At 47.2% G+C, this 21,340-nt stretch overlaps 2 protein-coding genes across 10 annotated transcripts in view; one reads left to right on the top strand and one right to left on the bottom strand.

Annotated features, from left to right (window-relative positions):
* Positions 1-4,173, top strand: part of COL9A3 (collagen type IX alpha 3 chain) — a 23,512-nt gene extending 19,339 nt beyond the window's left edge. Inside the window, exons 31-32 of the mRNA XM_049869454.1 lie at positions 2,136-2,213; positions 3,408-4,173. Coding sequence (XP_049725411.1) covers positions 2,136-2,213; positions 3,408-3,598 — 269 coding nt within the window. The 3' untranslated portion in view covers positions 3,599-4,173. The remainder of the gene's footprint in view (positions 1-2,135; positions 2,214-3,407) is intronic.
* Positions 824-21,340, bottom strand: TCFL5 (transcription factor like 5). Of its 9 annotated transcripts, none has more exons than XR_007515421.1 (8): positions 20,642-21,340; positions 19,735-19,921; positions 19,297-19,459; positions 17,118-17,364; positions 14,439-14,580; positions 4,569-4,926; positions 1,345-3,540; positions 824-1,148 (listed from the first exon to the last, which is right to left on the bottom strand). XR_007515421.1 is itself a non-coding variant. In XM_049869456.1 (6 exons), exons 1-6 carry the CDS (start codon positions 21,316-21,318, stop codon positions 3,508-3,510), a joined length of 1,446 nt encoding a protein of 481 aa, XP_049725413.1. In that variant the 5' UTR covers positions 21,319-21,340; the 3' UTR covers positions 824-3,507. The 9 variants fall into 9 exon arrangements, 2 of the variants coding, with proteins under 2 accessions (XP_049725413.1, XP_049725412.1); XR_007515422.1 differs by having other exon boundaries at positions 824-1,055; XR_007515419.1 differs by having other exon boundaries at positions 824-2,393; positions 3,385-3,540.

The following is a 21,340-nucleotide window of genomic DNA, read 5'->3' as shown; positions in this document are numbered from 1 at the left end:
GGTGGCCCACACAGCAGCTGAGACTTCATCGATCCTCAATTACTGGGAATGCTTCGGGGTGTGCCCAGATATAAATGGGGGTGGGGAGAGGCGGGCATCCAGAAGCACGGATAACACACAGCTGTGTGAATTTGCGGACACTGACATTTTCCAAAATGGCCTTTACAATTTAGACAAGCCGTTTGCCACTGTAAAGCCAGCTTGCCTCAGGGCCCAAACCAAGGACTTGAAGCTTGGCTCCAGGCAGCATACCTCCACGTTGTCAATTCTAAGTTACTGAAGTAACTTTCTGCTTGTGAAAAATAACAAGAAAAAAGTTTCTAAGAGAACTGTAATTCCATGGATTCCTTTGTCTTTGAGACTAAATTCCATTACTTCAGCAGGTGAAAAGCATTCCATATAGAGATTGAAGAATTTCACCACTAGAGGGCAGACATGCCCGATTCACCTCGCCATTCCATCGGCAGTATCTACCCAAATGAACTGTCGACAGCTCCATCTTTCCTTAGAAACTTTCAGTTATGGCCTTCTCCAGGCCTCTCCTGCTGGTATAAAGCCACGTGAGGGGCTGCTGAGGTCCAGAAAAGGCCAAATAAGATTTTTCTTACATAACCTAAAAGCCTTTTGGCGTCAAGTCGATTCCAACACATAGTGACCTTATAGGACAGAGAAGAACTGCCTCACAGAGTTTCCAAGGAGTGCCTGGTGGATTCGAACTGCTGATCTTTTGGGTTAGCAGCCACAGCACTTACCCACTACGCCACCAGGGTTTCTAATAGGGATGTGAATTCCTTCAAGACTTTTGAAAAGAAAAACTCAAAAACAGCATTAATCAGCTTTATTGGTTCTCCCAACACTAATTAAACAAAGTCAAGGCTACCACAGAAGGCGCAGATGGACGCGTGCACACGCCTGTGCAGAGGGTCCGGGCCGACTCTGCCCAGTGCTTCTCCCTGTGGGAGGCTGGCGCCGTGTTGAGCCCAGAGGGTCCGGGCCGACTCTGCCCAGTGCTTCTCCCTGTGGGAGGCTGGCGCTGTGTTGAGCCCAGAGGGTTACTGTGAGAACAGATGAGGTCTTTACACAAGCGGTGGAGCACAGCGTAGGCAGTCACATGGGAGCCAGTTACTGGGGGCTTCTCTCTCCCCTCCCTGGGAAATTAGAAAAGCAGTACTGGGCAGGACCACCCCACGTTTACCAAGGACACCCCAGGTCAGCAGCCTAAGTCTGAACCAGCTGCTCCTATGTCACTGAGGTCAACCTCACGTTGGCATGAGACGCCATTTAGCTCAGTGCCCACTGAGGAGGCCAGCTTGCAGCTCTCCAGCCACGGTTGCCACTCCTCACCTGCGGTCCACGTTTGATGGACAGGTGAGAACTGGTGGTAGCCACAGGGTGCTGCTACTTCTGGCTTCTGGTCGATTTTAGGAGGTAACAGTAGAAGGCTGAAAAAGGTATGCTGCAAAGGCTAAGCAGAGGGAAGCTGGTGGCACTGTTGCCGTCAGGCAGAGGCTCTCAAGCTTAACCTGCAGCGTGTCTGTGCACATTCGAGTTTCAGGGTGCCAGAGCCTAATTCCAGAGGGACTTGTTTGCGTCTAACGTCACATTGTCAGAACAAAGACTGGCGAATCTGCCATCAAAATGGAAGGCTTTAACGCACCTCTCTCCGTAATTAAGGATCGAGCAGAAGAGGACAAGGAGAGAAGATTTGAATAATACAACTAGAGGGGCATTTTAGAACACCCGCTCTGAGGCAAAATCGACTCAACGGCAATGTTTTTTTTTAAGTAACTCCTGGGTCAAAAGTCATATTTAACAAGTATGAATATTTTGAACAAAACCAGAATCCCATCAAAAGTGCATGCCCACATCAGCAGTCAAGGAAGAGGCTGATGACGCTGGTTACGGGTGGGTGCAGCCTGTCCAAACCCGTGGAGCTCTACACTGGTGGGGCGTGTTCTCAGGATGTCTGAATGCTTCAAGACAAAGCTAGAGAAAAGTAGTGGGTGCCTCCTTTTCCAAGAGGTGGTGTCAAGCACCGGGTGCAGCGTAGTTGATGATACTGCACCAGGAATCTCTTTCTTTAAACCTGGTAATCAATATTCTGACACATGTAAATGCTCAATGTCTTTTGACAGGAGACCAAGGTGACAGAGGCGACAAGGGCGCCACTGGTGTCGGCCTGGATGGGCCCGACGGAGATCAAGGGCTCCAAGGTATGAGGCTGCTGTTGCCGCGGGGCTGTTTTCTCGGCATCCTTCCCAGAGTTTCGTAGCTTCACACGGGAGTGTCTGCCTTACAGATGTGTCTCCTTTTCCTGTAAAGACGCCCTTTTTCCTTTGGGCAAAGCATTCTTAAGGCAAGGTTAGGAGTTGTTTTAGTAACCACTTTAATACCTGAAAGTTTAATCAGTAAACAGACCCTCATGTATCTATTTTAGTGAAAGAGATTTAAATTCTATTTAAACCTATCCAGTGACTATTTCAGTTAAGTTCTCACTGAATCTTCTCTTCGTTGACCCACATGTACCCTGGATATTTACATTTTTGAAGTGTCGACCGTCAGTGCTTTGTCAAGAAGGGCGGAAGTGTCTCTGTCCCTAGCAGAGGCCACCCCGCCCCAACTGTGTCTGGTCCCCTGTGCCTTTTTGGGGACATTATTCTGGATCATTCTCATCCACACACAAATCCTCTGAGTGTGGGGCTCCTGTCGGGGCACGGCATGGGGGCAGGGAGGCCTCTGCCTCTACACCCCCCACTCTTCTCCCCGCTGCCTCCTTGGTATCCTCCTGAACTGCTCCCCTGGCCCAGCCGCATCGCTCCAGTTACCTCTTTTGCTGGCCTAGTGCTTCCTCCCTGAGCCCCAACGGTCAAGCGCCCCACGCCGGGGCGGCATCTTGGGTGATGGCATGCCCGGGAGTGAGTTTCAGTGCCATCTTTGGGTTGAGGGTCCTGTGGATGCCAGCCTCACAAACCGACCCCAGTCAGGGCTTCACCACCCACCACCTGGTGCAGGCACAGCCCTCCCCACCCGCACGGTTCCACTGTCGTCCATCACCAAAGCCTCTCACAGCCTCCCACCTGGGGTCTGCCGTCTTCTCCTTCCCACCCCAAATCCGTTCTTCACCCAGTAGCCAGTCAGACCTTCGTAAATTGGCCACACTGCGGCACAGGGTCACCCCCTCCGCCTGGCCCGTCAGAGCTGCGCCTCCAACTACCCCATGCACCTCCCCCGCGGCACTTGTCCTGGTTGTCCTCACGCCTGGGCATGCGCCCCTTGGCCCCTTCTCAGAGTTGAGAGATCAGCTGCCAAGAGAGGGCTGGGGACGTATGTGAAAATGGAGGAAAGTAGGACTAGGCCTTGGGCTCATACTGCATCAAAACTTACCTCCCTCCATGGTCTGTCTCTAGGTCCGCAAGGGGTGCCTGGCACTAGCAAAGACGGTCAGGACGGTGCTCACGGTGAACCTGGGCCTCCTGGCGATCCTGGCATTCCTGGCGCGGTGGGTGCTCAGGGGACTCCCGGGATCTGTGACACCTCAGCCTGCCAAGGAGCTGTGTTAGGAGGGGGCGGGGAGAAGTCGGGCCCTAAAAGCTCATAAAACACAACATGAGGAGGTGAAATGCCACTGACGGTTGAAGTGACGCCTCCGGGAGGTTTCCTACACGCTCATTACGTCTGGAAAATCCTCCTGGCCTATCGCCTCAGTGTCTTCAATGGTAGCCGACTGGACACTGGTCCCTGAGAGGACCCTTCATCAACTGTTGTCCAAAGTATCCTGCCTCTACATGTACTTACAGTGGCCCATTCATCTGTGACGTCATACCTTGAACACAGGCCCTATGTAATACAACAGTAAACCCAACATTGGAGAGGGATGTAGGGTGTATATATAAGAAATTTTGTACAATTCCAGGAGATCAAAAATATTCAGCAACTTGTTTACATAGCACTGTGTAAAGACTATGATAAAATCCCAATAAAGTGATATCTTCAATCTTCAGATGACTGGACACAGTATAACAAGAAACCCTCACACCTCTTCTTTCCAGAGACCTAGTCTGAGTCACCTACGTCTATCTGCGTACAGACTCACAACTGTCTCTGACTAACAGTATTTATTGAAGGTGACTCTGTATTGGACTCAAGCCTATTATTATTACTGTAATAAATAAAGCCACTCATTGGAAAAACTCGGTTCCAAACACTACAGTTTATTACACATAAAGTAATGACTCTCATTTATGGACAAAAGTAGGTTTAAAAGGAGTCCCTGGAAGTATTCTAGCAAAAAGCTCTAAAACAGCACTGCATTTTGTGGTACAGTACAATACGACTGGGGATTACTACAGGCGGAGCTATATAACTGAAATGAAATAAAATTGCCAAACTACTTCTAGTTAAGAACAATGTCACTTGTTCCAATTGCTAAGTGGGCATATTTAAAAGGTAAATAAGTAAAAAGCAATGCACCCTTTAAGACTAAACCAATTACAAAGGATGTTAATTTTTTAAGTTATCATGTTAAGAAAACATGATGGAGTCAGACAGATAATTGAAAAATTACTTACTAATTGGTGTCAAGATGTCTTCACCCCCAAATTGTCTAGGAGGACATTAACGGGTAAACATTCTGTTCTAGATAAATATTCTTACAAAATGTGCTTTCAGAGTCCCTACTGGAGTCCCGTCAACTTGAGCCACGCGACTTTGGCGTTCCGATCAGGGCAGGGTACGGGCCGCAGGAAATGCTGTGGGTCACAACGGGGCGCCGCTGACTTCAGAAGAGCCAGTGTCCAGTTCAGCTCACTTCATCTCCAGAGCTGGGCTGCTCTGTAGACTTTCCTGGGCAGGACATGTCACCAAGGAGTCGGGTCTGGTCAACTTTAGCCTTCTGCCAGTTTTCCCACAGAAAACACTCTCAAATTCCTAAAGTCGAGAAATGATCAGGAATGTACCAAATTCCTAGACACGCCTCATCTAAGAAAGCTGCTCTCTTCAAAGGGACAAGAGTCTAAAGTGAGAGCCAAGTAAAGTGCTCCAACGTGGAGCACACAAGGCATTGGTGACTCACAAAGTGACGTCACAACCTGGTAAGAGGGCAGGGAGCCAGACATTTTCCCAAATAGCAAATCCATTTCACATGTATTTTGATTTAGTTTTTCCAGAAAATTCTCAAAACGTCTGACCACACTGTGAAGCCTGCTTGTATTTTTTAAAAAGCAGCCATATTTGTGTATTTTTTCAAAAAGGTCTTAATTGTAGCTGCTGGGTCGGGCAGACCACCCCTGTGCACACAGACTGATCTTAACCTCACAAACAGACACTGAGAGATGCCTGTGCCTCCTGCCAACGGTGCAGCAGACCGTTCTTGCCAGGAAATTAAACCCGAATCTCAACAAGCCCCTCAGCCACCTGCTTACAGGCAGCCCAGGGAACGGCACCATGGAGATGCAACATGCAGAATGTAGGAAAGTGCACGGGATAGATGACACCCTTCTGTCAACACACCATAGGCAAGAAAGAAGGAGGGTGGCTGGCATGTGCCATCCAGTCGATTCTGACTCACAGCAATGAAAGATATTTAAGAGCTGTTGACCAAATGCAATTTTAAAATCTTGATTCAGATAAACCAACTGTAAAAAGAGATTTGTAAGCTAACCAGAGAAATCGGAATGTGAGTTGATATTAAGGAATATTCCGGGTTTTTTTTTAGGTATGATAATGACATTGTTGCTATGTTTTTAAACAGCCCCCTTTTTTAGAGATCCATTTATGAATAACATGATGTGTGGGATGACCTTAAAGTAATGCCACAGGAAGGTAATGACAAGACGAAATCACGGCTGGAGCTGAGTCAGGGTGACCTGGCGTGCCCTTTCTAGTCTCTCTGCTTTTGAGCATGTTTGAAAATTTCCATGATAAGATTTTTCCTTTTTGAAAGTGTAGAATTCTTATTCAATGAAATCTAGGTTTGTGTAAAAACCAAACCCAAACCCACTGCCATCGAATTGATTCCAACGCATAGCGACCCTATAGGACAGAGTAGAACTGCCCCGTAGAGTTTCCAAGGAGCACCTGATGGACCTGAACTGCCGACCTCTTGGTTAGCAGCTGTAGCTCTTAACCACTAGGCCACCAGGGTTTCCAGGTATACATATATGAGCATATATATATGTGTATATAAATATATATGTATTACTGTAGTAAAATACATATAACATGAAATTTACCATTTTAGCCATTTTTATGTGTAAAATCCAGTGGTGTTAATTATATTCACAGTGTTGTCCAACCATCAATGCCATCTATTTCCAAGACTTTCCCGTCGTCTCAAACAGAAACTCTGTCACCCATTGCTCAGTAACTCTCCATCCCTTCCTCCGCAGCCCTGCTAGCCTCTGGTCTACTTTCCGTCTGTAGAAGTGGGTCATACAAGACTTGTCCTTTTGTGCAGTATCTGCTGCCATGAGTGTAATTTTTCGGTGTTCAGGATGGCTATGGCACAGACATTCTACCAATCCATGTTTTTAGTGCTTCCCAACCAAAGCATCTGCCACTTGCTGCTACCACATACATTCAGAAGCTGTATCTGCATATACATACACTTTAATTTTCCTCCCAAACTTTAAAAATTTAAAAAAAGAGAGAGAGACAAAAACCCTCAATGAGGTGGACTGACAGAGTGGCTGCATGATGGGCTCGAGCATAGCAACAATTGTGCAGATGGCGCAGGACTGGGCAGTGTTTCGTTCTGCTGTGCATAGGGTCGCTGTGAATTGGAAGTGACTTAACGGCACCTAACGGCAACAACAACAGGATCTTAATACAATTTAAGATGAGCCACATTTTAGTAATTCCCTATATCCTGACACCCAAGGCCCAAGTATAAAATATCCACCTATATTTAGTAAGGTGGAATTTACCTCTCAAAATTACTAAATAAAGGTCAGAAAGAAGAAGAGAATCATTTTTCAGATGTGATTCACAGAATGATGAGGCTAGCCCTTAGGGTTCGACTTAATTCTCAACAGCTCTGCCAGCAGTAGGGTGAAACTGTGGTTCTATCCACCCCTCACAGGGTCCCTGGAGTGGAGGGTGTGGCAACTCACCGGGAGTTGGGGGAAGCTGTGGGACATCCACGCAGGCTTCCTCCGTTCCCCGTACTGGGCTGAGGCCAGAGGTAGGAGCAATGCCCCAGTAATTCTACTTACAATAAAAAATGTGAAATAACTGAGCTTTAAAGGGCGCCTCACCACTTTATCAAAACCCCTTGGGATGGCATCTGACCCAAGTCAACACATTAGATATGCAAATATGAGAACAATGCCAACAATAAAAATTGTATTTCTCAGTGCTAAAAAGACGGTTCCCATTAGTGGCCAGAAAAATGTGCCAGGAAGTTATTAAAAGGAAGGAAGCTGATGGGGTAAATGGATCAGAAAAGAGAGAGCTCAAGGCAAAGGGTGAAAGGGAAATTGATAAACAAACCTCCACTCAAGAGGAAGACAGAACAGGCATGAACTGTTGGCGCTAACAAGAGCCCTGGTGGCGCAGTGGTTAAGAAGTCAGCTGCTAACCAAAATGTCGGCAGTTTGAATCCACCAGCAGTTCCTTGGGAAACCCTACGAGGCAGTTCTACTCTGCCCTATAGGGTTGCCATGAGTCGGCATTGACTCGATGGCAACAGGTTTGGGTTTTTTTGGTTTTTAACAACACTCTGAAATGCACAAAGCAAACCCCAAGAACACCCCAAGGAGCCCTGGCAAGCCCAGTCATTGTGGAGATGTCCCATGTACACGGTCTCTCACAAACTACCGGCCTGGCAGACAGCTTAATCCCGTAAACATACAGAATTCTCCAAACAAGAACACATTCCTTCCAAGCAAACACAAAACTTTTAAAAAATTGGCCTTAAAACAGGTCACAATGGAAGTCTCAACACTTTAAAACATCACTTTTTTATACACTCACCTTTCACTGATGACGTGGCAAAAAGAGAGACACACAAAGAGCTGTTTCTGAAAAGACTGACAGGGAGCCCTAAATACCTGGTGCAAAAAGACCTACTTCCAGATGACTCATGTGTTGAAGAAGCAAACAAAACAAAAATTCCAAGACACTGAGAATCTAGTGACCGTGAGAACACTGTATCCTAACCAGTGGGAAGCTTTCAAAACTGCACTAGACAGAAATAGGCCCTAAGTGCATTTATTAGAAAATAAGATTGAAAATAAACATTCAAGACATCAGGAAAAAAAAAAAAAAACTAACGTAAAAAGTGAAGGAAATAATAGAATTGAAGGTAAAGTTTTCACGTAATAAATATAAAAGCAAAATATGGCAGAAAAAACACTACCACTCACCCCTCCACACACAAATCCACAGACTGGGCGGACCATCCCACCAGAGACGCAAGGCTCAGGAAAAAAACGGGGACAAAATCAGAGAGATGGAAGAGCTTAAAAAGCAGAAATGTGAGTTTTGACCCTGATTCCTCCTCAGACCCCACTAAAATGATGACAGGACTCAAAAGACATAAACTCATTAGAACAAGAGGAGATGGAAATGTTTCAGAAGGTGGAACACGTGACCAGTTGACCTGGAGCTAGAGCGCAAACTGCAGAGCTGGCAGGCACAAGGCCACAGGTGGGGCCTGTCTGCAGTGCGGGACCCCAGTCCATGCAGGGAGTAGTCTCCTCCCACACACAGCCTACCAAGCCAGGCAGCCGATCCCCACTACGGACAGGATGGTGGGGGAGCCACACGTCGGGCAGGGTCAGGGAGCCACACTACGGACAGGATGGTGGGGGAGCCACACGTCGGGCAGGGTCAGGGAGCCACATGTCGGGCAGGGTCAGGGAGCCACATGTCATGTAGGATGGCGAACCACATGTCCTGCAGGTTCAGGGAGCCACCCACCAACTGGTGAGTCTCCAATTTGCTAGGCCACTCAGTCCCCGAGCCACAGATGAGAACGGGGAGAAAAGAAGGCCTGCCCAGTGAGGGGTTAGGGACCCCAGGGGGCAGCGTTCTGGACGTCAGGTGAAGAACGCACCAGGTACGTCAGGTGCCACTGAGAGGACAAGTGAGTTCAGCCCGAGATGAACCCTGGGGCCCCTGACTCAACAGCCTCGTGAGGTGGTGGCCAAACCTGTTGGGAGGGACCTGAGAGAGAATGCAAAGAAGAGAAGAGAGAGGAATGCAGACAACAGGTAAGGAGAGCAAAGTCCACAAGAGAAACACCAACAACTGGAGACAGGGGCTGGGAGAGCACACCAGCCTGACCTCAGACAAGCAGGGGTGATGGGGGTGGAGGAGGAAGGGACAGAGCCAGGGAGGTGGAGCGGGGTCACCTGGAAGCCTTCCTGAGATTTACGTCATGAACTCAAAATGCTCAAGGCAACGGGGATGCGGGGATTGGATTCTGACTGGGGAAAAACAGCTGTAGGGAATGTTACTGGGACAACTGAGTTAGATAATAGTATCACATTGACTTTAAGTTTCCTAATTTTGATCATTGTATTCTGGTTACCTAAGATAATATCCCTATCCTTAAGAAACATACACCGAAGTATTTAGGTATAAAGGGCATGATGTCTGCAACTTACTCTCAAGTGGTTGAGGAAAAAATATATATATATATGTATATAGACACAGCGAAGAAGAGAGAAAGCGTGCGGGAGATGGAGAATGACAGGACAAAGGGGCCAAATGTGAACAACTAGCGAATCCGGGTAACCTGGGTCTACAGGAGCTCTTTGTGCTATTCTTGCAATTTTTCTGTACATTAAAAATTATATCAAAATTAAAAATGACCATAAACAAATAAAGTGTGTCATCTAAATCCAAAACGCAGGCCATACTGGAGACAATTGACCCCATCTCTTCAAAATGTCAATGTCATAAAAAATAACTGGGGAAAACAGCGTGGCAGTCCTCAAAAAATTAAAGATAGAATGATCACATGAGCCAGCAATTCCACTCCTAGGTATATATCCAGAGACTTGAAAGCAGGGACTCAGAGACTTGTGCACCCATGTTCATCATGGCATTGTTCACAGGGGCTAAAAGGACACAACCCAAGTGTCCACCCACAGGATAAACACAATTGGGTCCATCCACACAATGGAACATTACCCACCCATAACGAGAGATGAAGTTCTGATACATGCTACGACGTGGATGAACCTGGAAGACGTCATCCTAAATGTAATAGTCACAATACTGCATGATCCCACTTATAGGAAGCATCTAAACTAGGCAAACGTACAGAGAAAGAACGTCCATTAGCAGTTACCCGGGGCTGGGGAGCTGGGAATGGGAAGCTATTGTTCAAAGGGCACTGGGTTTCTACTTTGGGTGACGAAAGAGATCTGGAAATAGACAGCAGTCAGGTTACACAGCCTTGTGAATGTACCTAATGCCACTGAAATGTGCACTCAGAAATGGTTAAAATGGTATACTTGAACAAAACATCTGTGGGGTGGGGTGCGGAGTGCTGTAGCGGAAAGAGACTGAGGGAACATGACCAGTGCAGTGCCTCACCCAGGGCTAGGTCCTGGTTTGGAAAACAAAACCATTAGAAGTCAGTTTTGCAACATTGTGGGGAAATCTGAATATGGACTGGGTATGAGATCATGCAGGAGAATTACTATCGACTTGTGAGGGGGATAATGAGACTGAGACATGCCTGTTCTTTGGAGGTACACGCAAAAATATTTAGAGGCAAAGGCTTACGATGTCAGTTACTGTCTTTGAAATTGTCAGCAAATGTGTGTGTATGTATGTGTGTTAAGCAAATACGGCAAATGTCACCTGCTGAGATTAGGTGATGACTATATACAGGCATTTACTGCACTGTATGTTCATTACAGAAATAACTCTAAGCAAATCATCTCTTTGCTGACGACTCTCTAGTTTTTCTCTCCGACCAGCCTGTGCTCCTAAGTCACGTGTGCACCACTGCCTTCTCAGCACCGCACTCCCACCTCCCGGGCACTGGAAGCTTAGCCAGAGAAGCAGTCCCTTCCTGTTTTGCCCAGTCCTCCCCTCTCAGCGGACAGCACCAGCTGCCCGGCTCACGCCCAGCCGCCCCGCTCCTCTTTCCATCACGTCTATGCCTGGCACCAGCAGACGTCCTAAAGCCCTGTCTTGTTTCTGCTGCTACCACCTTGCCAAGCTGCCTCTTGCCAGAGCCACTGCAGCATCCTGCCTCCAGCCCCTCTCTCCTAGAATTGTCCCTCCACACTCAGTGGGAGAGAGCTTTGTAAATGTCACCCCCTGCTTCTGACCCCCAGGGCCACTCCTCCAGGAGAACCACGTGTAGGTGTCACACTCTGCGCCTGCCCACCTTTCCCACCACACCTCATGTCACTGCTCTTGATCAACTCCAGCACTGCTGGCCCCCATGTCCCCCTCACCACAGCAGTGCGCCCCTGAGGACTCTGGAACTGCTGCTCCCCCCCACCAGGCTGGCTCGTCCTCCTCTTCCTCCTCCTCTTCCTCCTCGTGTGGGTCTGGGTTCAGAGGCCTTCCTTGACCCTCAGTCTAAAGAATCCCCCTGGGCAGACTCATGCTGTCAGCACAACCTTTCCCAGCTCATGACAGGACTGATAGTGTCTGATGGCACTTGTCCACTTGTTCACTGCCTGTCTCCAGGTGAGCAGGGACTCTGTCTGTCCCATTCTAAGTACCCCCAGCATCTGCAGCAGGCCTGGCTACAGCAGGAAAGATTTGCTGAATGCAATGTGTACTGAAAAAGTTGAGGACAATCACCAAAAACTCTCATGTACTGCATCTTTAAGAACAAAACACTGTCAATAAGTTGAACACCTGTAAAAAGCTGAACTGGCAAAAGTTGAGTAATAGATATATCTACAACAATGACAAAAAAAGAAAAAAAAAAGCTGCTGAGGCTGCGTATGTACAACCAAACACCTCACGGGATTTGATTCCTTGGTTTGGAGGTTTTCAGTCATGGTTTCATGGGGCATTCCAATTAATTGGCCTAATAATGTGTTTAGTGCTTCTGTTCTACTTCCTAGTTCGTTTCATAGTTCCTGGGATCTTAAAAGCTTGCAAGCAGCCATCTGAGGCACAACAATTGGTTTCTATTCATGTGGAGCAACAGAGGAAGAAGGAGAGTCAGGACAGGAGGAGGAAATGGAATGTGTGACTAATTGCCTCCATGAACAACTGTCTCCTTTGCCATGAGACCAGAAGAACTAGATGGTGCCCAGCTACCATTACTGAACATTTTGATCAAAGAGTCTATAGAAGAATTCTTATCAAAAGGGGGAAAATGTAGAACAGAATTTCAAATTCTCATGGACTCCAGACTTTCTGGAGCCAAGGGGGCTAGATGAATCCCTGAAACTATTGTCCACAGATAATCTTTAAACCTTAAACCAAAAATATCCCCCGAACTCTTCTTAAAACCAAACAATAGTTCAGCTTAACTAGTTTAAAATGTCTGCCTTCAGCATTATGGTCCTTTAAGAACTATCTATGTGGGATCAAAGTGACAACAGAAACTGGAAAGATACGATAGGAGCTTAGGGGGCAGTGACACTGACTACATTCTGCAAGTTGTGCAACCATTCTCACCTTCCTTTTCTGAGTTGTTACCCCCCTTCCGTTGACATAAATTTACTACTCCCTAAATTCTTATCTAATCTTTCCAGTTACTGTTAACTTTGGGTATGTTTTGCTGTGCACATTATCAACAACAAAACAATAAAACTAAAAAAAAAAGGACAAAAATATTCATACAAGAGGGGGAAGGTTGCTGAGGAAATAGCTAAGTGCAGCCACGTTTAGGCTATTTCTGCTCTAATTCTCCTCAGCCCGTGTCTGACAATCTGGGCCAGAAACAATCTACAAATTCAACACAATTAAATATCAGAAATATCCAGGAAGCATGATATACACACATATATGTGTGGGTGTGTGATATTAATTAGCTTTTAATCTACTTAATCTTTGAGAATGCACAGACACAGGTAGCAAAAGCTTTTAATCTACAAGTGATAAACACCTTTTTTATACTTTAATAAATTACATTAATAGTAATTTACTACTAATAGATACACAGAGCCAATCATTAAATCATTTTTTAAAATATAAAAGCTTCATTTTATTAAAACAAACCAACAGCCTACTTCTAATACATAGTAACTGCATCGTAAACGGCGACCCACTGCCGCAGAGGCGATTCCGGCTCACAGGGACCTTGTAGGACAGAGCACAACTGCTCCAGAGGGCTTCCAAGGAGCAGCCGCAGCACACCAGAGCTCTCAACCACTGCGCCACCAGAGCGCCACAAGTTACTATAAATGGTCCAATTAGAGTAAATTTGCCATAAAATGAGGATTGCACTTTAAAGAGTGCAATTATGTGTCTAGTGAAAATAAGGAACTAGATGAAATTATGTAACACAGAAATGGGGAACAGACACGGCCATTCTCATCACAAGGCTCACAAGAGGGGCAGCCCCACATTCTACACGCCTGGGCCTACGGCCACTGTGGGAGGAGCTGGAGGCACAAGAAGCCCTTTTTAAAAAAAGAAAAAAAAAAAAGGTCTGTGTTTATTCTGCCAAAGTAGCTCAGTCCCTTAGTCAGATGCCTGCTGGAGTCAGGAGCTGTGTAGCCTGGACAAGGTACATCCTTTGTGAAAACACTGGTATGTAAGTCAGGGTCCTGGGGAACCACTCATCCTGACCACCAGGACCTGGAACCAAAGTCCCCCTAGGCAGAAGCCAGTCCCAGTGAATGCCACCATTCTCTCATTTGAACCCCAAGGGCCCAACTCAACTCTCCGGTTTGGACCTAGCACCCAGCTCTACGATGCTGGCTGGAAACCACCATGAAGCATAACCTGAGGGACAGGCCGAAGGTGACGGTGGCCACATTGAGCAACCTGGGACACACGGGGCTTCAAAGTCCCGGTCACCCAGCCATGGAAACGTGTCTCTCTTTTGCCTTCTTAAAGCATCTGAAGTCCAGACTATTTCTTTGACATTTATCTGCCCCCCCCCCCTTTTTTTTTTGGTGCTATCCTTTCTTGCCTTCATCACTTCCAAAAACGAAACTTTCCTGAGGACAAAAACTATGTCTTACATGTCTCTGAAATCTTCAAGCCCCAGTACAACACACTATACAGCGAGTGCTTGTTATGTGAACTAATTAATTGTTTACAGTCATTTATATACCACTGTTTAGAAACAAATCTGGACTGTGATTATGATCACTTAATAAATGACAAGTTACAGCATTAATGGGTGCAACTTTGTTTATACTGGACTTAGCATTTGATATTAGGTTTCAGAAAACAAAGGGCAGTTTGAGATATCTTAGGGAAATAAGGGTAAATAAGAACATCAATAGGCTAAAATTTAACAACTCTGAGAATTGACCTGGCGTTAAGTAAATGCTGACCTTTTTGAGAGAATCTCCATGTCTTTCTTGAATGTACTTCAGGAACGCCGTTGTCCACTGGAGAGTTGTTGCCTTGTCCGTCTCGGCGTTACAGAATGGAACTAAGAGGTTCAACTCGTCACAGCAAATGCGGATTCGGCGCCTACGGGCAAAATCCAAAACAACGACAGAGAGAAGCTGAAGCAAAATGGAGAAGTCAGAGGATAGGTTTCATCGTAGCACCCAAAGAAATGGAGCGCAGAAAGCCCGGCCCCTGAGTGCTCTGCCCCAGAGGCGGTCACCCCCGCACAGGAAGTCCCACCCAAACCAAAATCAAACCCGCTGCCCACAAGTCGATTCTGACTCATAGCAACCCTATAGGACAGAGAACTGCCCCACAGCGTTTCCAAGTGTGTAATATTTATGGAAGCAGATTGACAGGTCTTTCTCCTGTGGCGCAGTTGGGGGGTTTCAACTGCCGACCTTTTGGTTGGCAGTCGAGCGCTTAAATACTGTGCCACCAGGGCTCCTAAGTCCACCCGGGGAGGAGTAAATTCGGTTTCCCAAAGAGGCGACCTCAGCCCTCAGGCTCTAGAGTGGACCAATGTCCTCGCAGTCCTCTGCCCTGGGCGCACTCACTCTCTGGACCCTTGTCCTGATTTACTCCTCGGGGACCAGGAGCGGGCTCCAGTCTACAGGTCAGGAGGGGTCCACAAAACCCCGGAAATTGGAAGCTTTTGTGAATGTGCTTCTTCTGGGCAGATCATTCTTCCATTCAACAGGTTATTACTTGCCCTCCAGGTGCCAAGTACTAGACTCGGAACTCACTTACAGCTTTCAGATTCTCCAAGGGCTCCCGACTCAAAACATGACAGACTACTAGTCTGTGATACCCTGAAACCCACAACTCACAAGCGAAGTCTCATTATTAGACTATTTTTAACTTTTCCATATTATATTCAGTATAATATGTATGATATATATTCAGTCAAATGGACAGTGAGAAAAATTATACAACATGGCCCTGTTATTCATCTTCACAACTCTATATTTAGAATTTAGAGACTTTGTAAAGTAAAAACAACGGCAGCTAGCATTTACCAGATGCTTTCCAACTTTCAGGCACTGAGCTAAACACTTCTATATCATCTCATTTAATTCTAATCACAAGCCTATAAGGTAGACCCTATCCCTATTTTATAGATGAGGAACTTGGGCTGAGAGAGCTAAAGAATTTGCCTAAGGTTGCTAAACTAGGAAATGGCTGTTAGAATGCAAACATTCACTGTCAACACATATTAGGTATTAAATGTGAGAACAGGAAAAAGAGAAGTCCTTCAGTTAGTGTGCGTGTGTCTGTACACACACATGTAAGGCATCTACCTATCTATCTGGAGCCCTGGCGGCACAGTCGTTAAGCGCTTGGCTGCTAACCAAAAGGTTGGCAGCTGGAATCCACCAGCTGCTCCTCGGAAAACCTACCAGGCAGTTCTACTCTGTCCTATAGAGTCGCTATGGGTCAGAATCGACTCAACAGCAACCTTTTTTGTTTGTTTGTTTGTTTTGGCTTTTTATCTGTCTACCTCGTGCTTTAATATGTTCCTTTGAAAATAAAATTAATTGCCTTATCTCAACATTAGAGTTTGAAAGTTGACTGTCTTACTCAGTGCTATATTTTCTGAGGATAGAACAGAAACCCGCACACAGTAAGTACTCAATAAACGACTAATTAGTAATACATTAAGGAAACACTGTATACAAACTGAACAGTAATAGAGAAAAATTAACCACCTTTTGATTTCACATAGAGGAACAGCAGGAATGAAATCACAGATAAAACAATTTAAGTAACAGTTGAACCTCTTCCAACATTCTTCGAAAGAACCAAGCAAAACCAAGTTATCTCATGTGCAGGCCTGACTGCTGTCTTTTCAAAGGTCTGCTTACAAGGCTGGCCCTTGGCTGCCGTCATTTCGGGAGGGTTCCTACCACCATTCCCTGATAAATAGCTCACTTCTGGCGTAGTGGTTAAAAGCTTGGCTGCTAACCAAAAGGTCAGCAGTTCAAATTCACCAGCCACTCCTTGGAAACTGAATAGGGCAGTTCTACTCTGTTCTATAGTGTCACTGTGAGTCAGAATTGACTAGAAGGCAACGGGTTTGGTTTGGTTTTTGGTTCACCTAAACTGTGCAAACGATGTAGTATACTGAACGCCAGCTTTCCTTTTGGGGTTTCTGGAATTTGGGTGTGTGCCATGCAGGGTAGGGCACTGAGCCTCTAACAAGCGTCTCTGGTTGGCAACACTTCACACATGTCGTCACAACGCATTGCTGGGGGAGGTAAGCGTGTCCTGAGTGACTCCGCTGGGTGAGGGTCCTTGGATGCTTGCGCCTGGTCTCCCCGACTCCACGCCACGTGCCTTTTCCCTTTGCTGGTTGTGCTGTGTATCTGTGGCTGTGACAAACCTTGGCCATGAGCATGACTCCATGCTGAGCCCCGTGAGTCCTCCTAGAGGATCATCGAACATGGGGGTGGTCTTGGGGACCCCGATCCACCTGCAAGACTAAGTTCATGTTTACTCTTGCTCCTTCTCCCTTTCAACACAGAACCAGCTTCGGTATTGTTTTATCTGTAATAAACTTGCACTTCTAACATAATTGTATACAAATCGACCTGGCTACATTAGTCACACGCCATTACCTTCTATCTCTTTCCATTCGGTTATGCCTCTCCCTACGCTGAGACCTTCCTCCCTGGGGCCCGCTCTGGGTCTGCTCCCCCAAGTTGGACTGTGAGGACTCCGCTGACTGCCAAGCGCCCTGTGCGGCTGTGGAGCCTTCGCCCACATTCTGAATTTCTCCAAGGGCTCTTCGTTCTACATTTGTGTCCAACTGACGTATTCTACTTCGATTCCTCTTATTTATTGCTTGTTTACATAGCGCTTCTTCTTTGCAAAAGAAGAAAAAAGTGGTATTTTAATTTTTTATTCTTCTTAACTTATCTTCATTAATGCTGAATCTATTTTTCCAGCATTTTCAACCCAAGATACAAACATTATTGGGCAAGTAGCACAGAAAACGAAACCAGTAAAAGCTGCATTACTGAATTATGAAGGGTTATGAAACCCTATTTCACGCTACAAAATTGAACATTAATTTATAACTAAGTTAAAATACCCCTGTGTATTATACAATTGATTGCTACAGCCTTGTCAAAATTCCTCCTGTTTATACTTTTTAATCAACAGGTGTTAAGATACCCACACATAATGAAACCAAGTTGTTCGATATTCCTGGTATTCGGAATGGGGAAAAAAAAAAGATGTATTTTGTCCAAAAAGGAATTTATTTTTGTACAACTATTCTAATGTGACAACTGATATTCTAACAGCAATGCTCAGAAGAGAGGACAAAATCCAGGTGGCTTAAGACTGAATTATGTCTTCACCTTAGAGGTGATTCTCCCCACAAAAGGAGTAACAGCGTCAGAGCTTTTATTTCTGCTACAGAAACGTCAAATTTCCATCAAACACAGAAAAGCAGGCATCGAACTCGTCTGTGGAGATGTGCACTCCCCACACGCCACAGAGCCAAATTCTCTGAGGTGAAAACAGTCAGAGCAGTGACGACTTTCCAAGGGAGATGTGGAGAACAATTCAAAAGTATTGGTAATCTTTTACCCCGTAAGTTGAGCAGTCAGTCCAGGGTCTATTTGAATATTTACCATTATATAAGTATTGACGCTTTTGCCTAAAACATGCTGTTATGGATTGAATTATGTCCCCCAAACGTATGGGCTGTAAATCCTAACCTCTATGCCTGTGGCTATAATCCCATAGTGTCTTTGTTATATTAATGAGGCAGGATGAGTGTAGGGTGTATCTTGGGTCAATCTCTTCTGAGATATAAAAGAGATTAAATAATCCAACAGAGCAGAGGTGGGGGGAAGACAGATGCCAAGCCACGTGGAGATCTCCAAGGAACCAGGAAGCAGAAGCTGAAGAGACAAGGACCTTCCTCCTGAGGTGACAAAGAGAGAAAGTCTTCCCCTGGAGCTGGCACCCTGAATTCAGACTTCTAGCCTCCTAAACTCTGAGATAGTAAACTTCTGTTTGTTAAAGCCATCCACCTGTAGTATTTCTGTGATAGCAGCACTAGATAACTACACCACATGCCATAATAAACAAGGAAAAAGCTAAATGATTAACATGGGACAAAGTGGTCGCTGTCCATTCCTACCCTATCTTCATCAGCTCTTGAAAAACTGAGTGTAAGTTGTGTTATCTAGCTGTATATTTTGAAAAATACTTATTTTCCAAGGAGGAAAGGATTGAGTTCACTTTCACAGTTAGCAAAGGCTGCCTTCAGTAGTTTATTTCTAAAACGTTGTGAATTGCCTAGGGCCTCTTGTTCCCCACTCGCTCCTGTGCCCATCTGCAGATTGTCCTTCCATGATTATTCACCTATCCTAAAGTTGGTTTAAAGCTTTTAGGGTTTAGACTCCTGCCTCACTCATGCAACATAAAATAAGAAGAAAAAAAACAATTCAGCATTTTGAGTGTAAGTTGAAGACAGCTGAAAATTTATGTAAGTCTATCATTTCTCTATTTACTGATTTACTTTACTGTTCATTAAGAAAAATTAGCCCCCAAACTCAATGTTCCCAATTCTAAGTATAATTATGACGTTCGACATTCAGAAAAACGTTCAAGGTGAGATGACTGGGGGAAGGGGCACGGAAGAAGGATCCTTAAGCTGTAAACACACTTGGACGAAAGGCTCATATGTTTATAAGCCTCCCTGTCCAGCCCCTGCAAGGCCAAATGACACTAAATGCAAATGAGGAAAGACTGCTTGCTATCTTCTGCTCTATGTCTTACCTCCTACTTTAATCCAAACCTGCTCAGGTAAAGCTTTGTTTCTACTGCCTAAAGTCTGTTTAGTGGATTCAATTTCCTGCTGATAACAGAAAGAAAATGCTCTGGGCAATCCAATATCCTGATGCTTGGCAGCTTCAAGTATAGAACAGGAGTTACCAGGACTCTGGAAAAAATGAAGCAACAGCAATTTTATCAAGACATGCCTTAATCTCCTCTCCGCTGCACACAAAAATGCACTTCAACAACAGCAACATCAAAGCTATCAATACGCAATTTGAAGAACTTCAGGTGCACCCAGGATTTTTAAATGATCTCAACCCACGTAAGTACTTTCAATTTCAAAAACTTATTAAATTCAACGAAAGGAATAAAATCCTTGGGACCTGACAGTTAAAATTTAATATAAAAGAGCAAGGCTCCTCCAGTCATTTTCCCTACCTGTGTCTGTGAAAGATTAGAATTTCCAGTAGCAGAACAAGCGTTTGTGGTAAACAGTGGGTACGTGAATTGCAAAGCAGTGGTCGCAGCCGCAGTTTTATTTTTCACTAACGTCGTACACTTGTTTTGTTGCTGATGAAGGGGAACATTCATTAATTCAGATGGATGTCGAATAAGAGTTACCAAACTGCCAAGACAAAAGAAAACCCAGAAACTCATGAAGAACTGTGTGGCAGGTAGGTTTCCTGAAAGACCTCAGGGACTATCAAACTCTACTGGGTGACGGTCGATTTTCTAGAAAGGAGCGGAGCTCTGTTAGAATAAACAGCCGAGGTCACACAGATCTCTACAGAACAACGACCAACCACAGCAGAGGCGGCATACTTTTTTCTTCTTCACTGAGAAAAACGGGGCCGTGTGTCACTGTCATCTTTCAGTTACACCTCCTGCGCCCATCACACATCCGATTTTTTAAATTTTTTTGCCATCCTCCAAAATCTGACGAAGACGGACAAAATGGGGCAGCTGGGAGGGCCACTCCTCCAGGACAGAAGCAGGGCCATCTGGCCACCAAGTTGCAGCTTCCCTGGAGCGTCCACGCGGAGCGCCATCTGCCCGGCTCCGGTGGTCCGCGCCCGGGAGGGAGGCGGACGGACTCCTCTGACGTCCGGGCGGCAGACCCCCGGGAGCCCGGGGACACTCCTGGCTTCTTCCTCTGCCGTCGTGCACAGGCCCAGGCCGAGCACGCAGATGCGCCTGGGGACACGCGGGGGTTGTGCAGGCTGAACCGGGGCGCGCTGGTCCGGGGGCCCCCTCGGGGACGCCGAGCCCACCCCAACCCCCCGCCCGCGCCTGCCCCCTCCCGCGGGGCCGGGTGGGGGTCGGGGTGGGGGGGCCGGGCACGCACTTGTTGAGCGCGACGCCCGTCTCGGGGGGCTCGGGGCCGCGCGGCGGCTCGGAAGGCATGCTGTTGAAGCGGTCCTCCAGGCGGACGCGCACGGCCGACTTGGCCCGGGCCTCGGGCGCGCCCTCGCCGGCCGCCGCCGCGTTCTCCTTGGTGGCGCCGTCGGCCGCCTTGGGCCGGGCCGCCGCCTCGCCCGCGCCGCCGCCCGGCGTCTTCTCGGCCGCGCCGGCCACGGCCACCGGCAGGCTGGCCTCGCTCAGCAGCATCATGCGCAGCTCCTGGAAGTCGATGTGGCCCAGGCACGGGCTGGAGGCCGCGAAGCCGCCGTCCGCCGCCAGCGCCGGCGGGCACAGCACCGGGTACACGGGCGGCCCGGCCGCCGCCGCCAAGCCCGCGCCGCCCGCCGCCGCCGCCGCCGCCAAGCCCGCGCCGCCCGCCGGGGCCGCGAAGAAGGCCGAGTTGAGGCGCGTCTCGAGCTCGCCGTCGGCCGCCTGCGCCTCCATGTGCGAGTAGAGGATGTGCTGCAGCTGCGTGTACTCGATCTCCGTCATCTCCACCAGGCTCAGGTCGGTGGTGGTGAAGCTCAGCGCCGGCTCCAGCGCCGCGTCCCCGCCCTCGCCCGCCGGCCCGGGCCCCGGCCCCGCGCCCGCCGACGCCTCCCGTGGCGCCGGGCCCGACATGCCGTCCAGGCCCGCCGAGGGC

The sequence above is a fragment of the Elephas maximus genome, chromosome 25, assembly GCF_024166365.1.
Source record: "Elephas maximus indicus isolate mEleMax1 chromosome 25, mEleMax1 primary haplotype, whole genome shotgun sequence".
Classification (NCBI taxonomy): Eukaryota; Metazoa; Chordata; class Mammalia; order Proboscidea; family Elephantidae; genus Elephas; species Elephas maximus.
The sequence above is the reverse complement of the archived record's forward strand: the minus strand, read 5'-3'. Positions and strand labels throughout refer to the sequence as shown.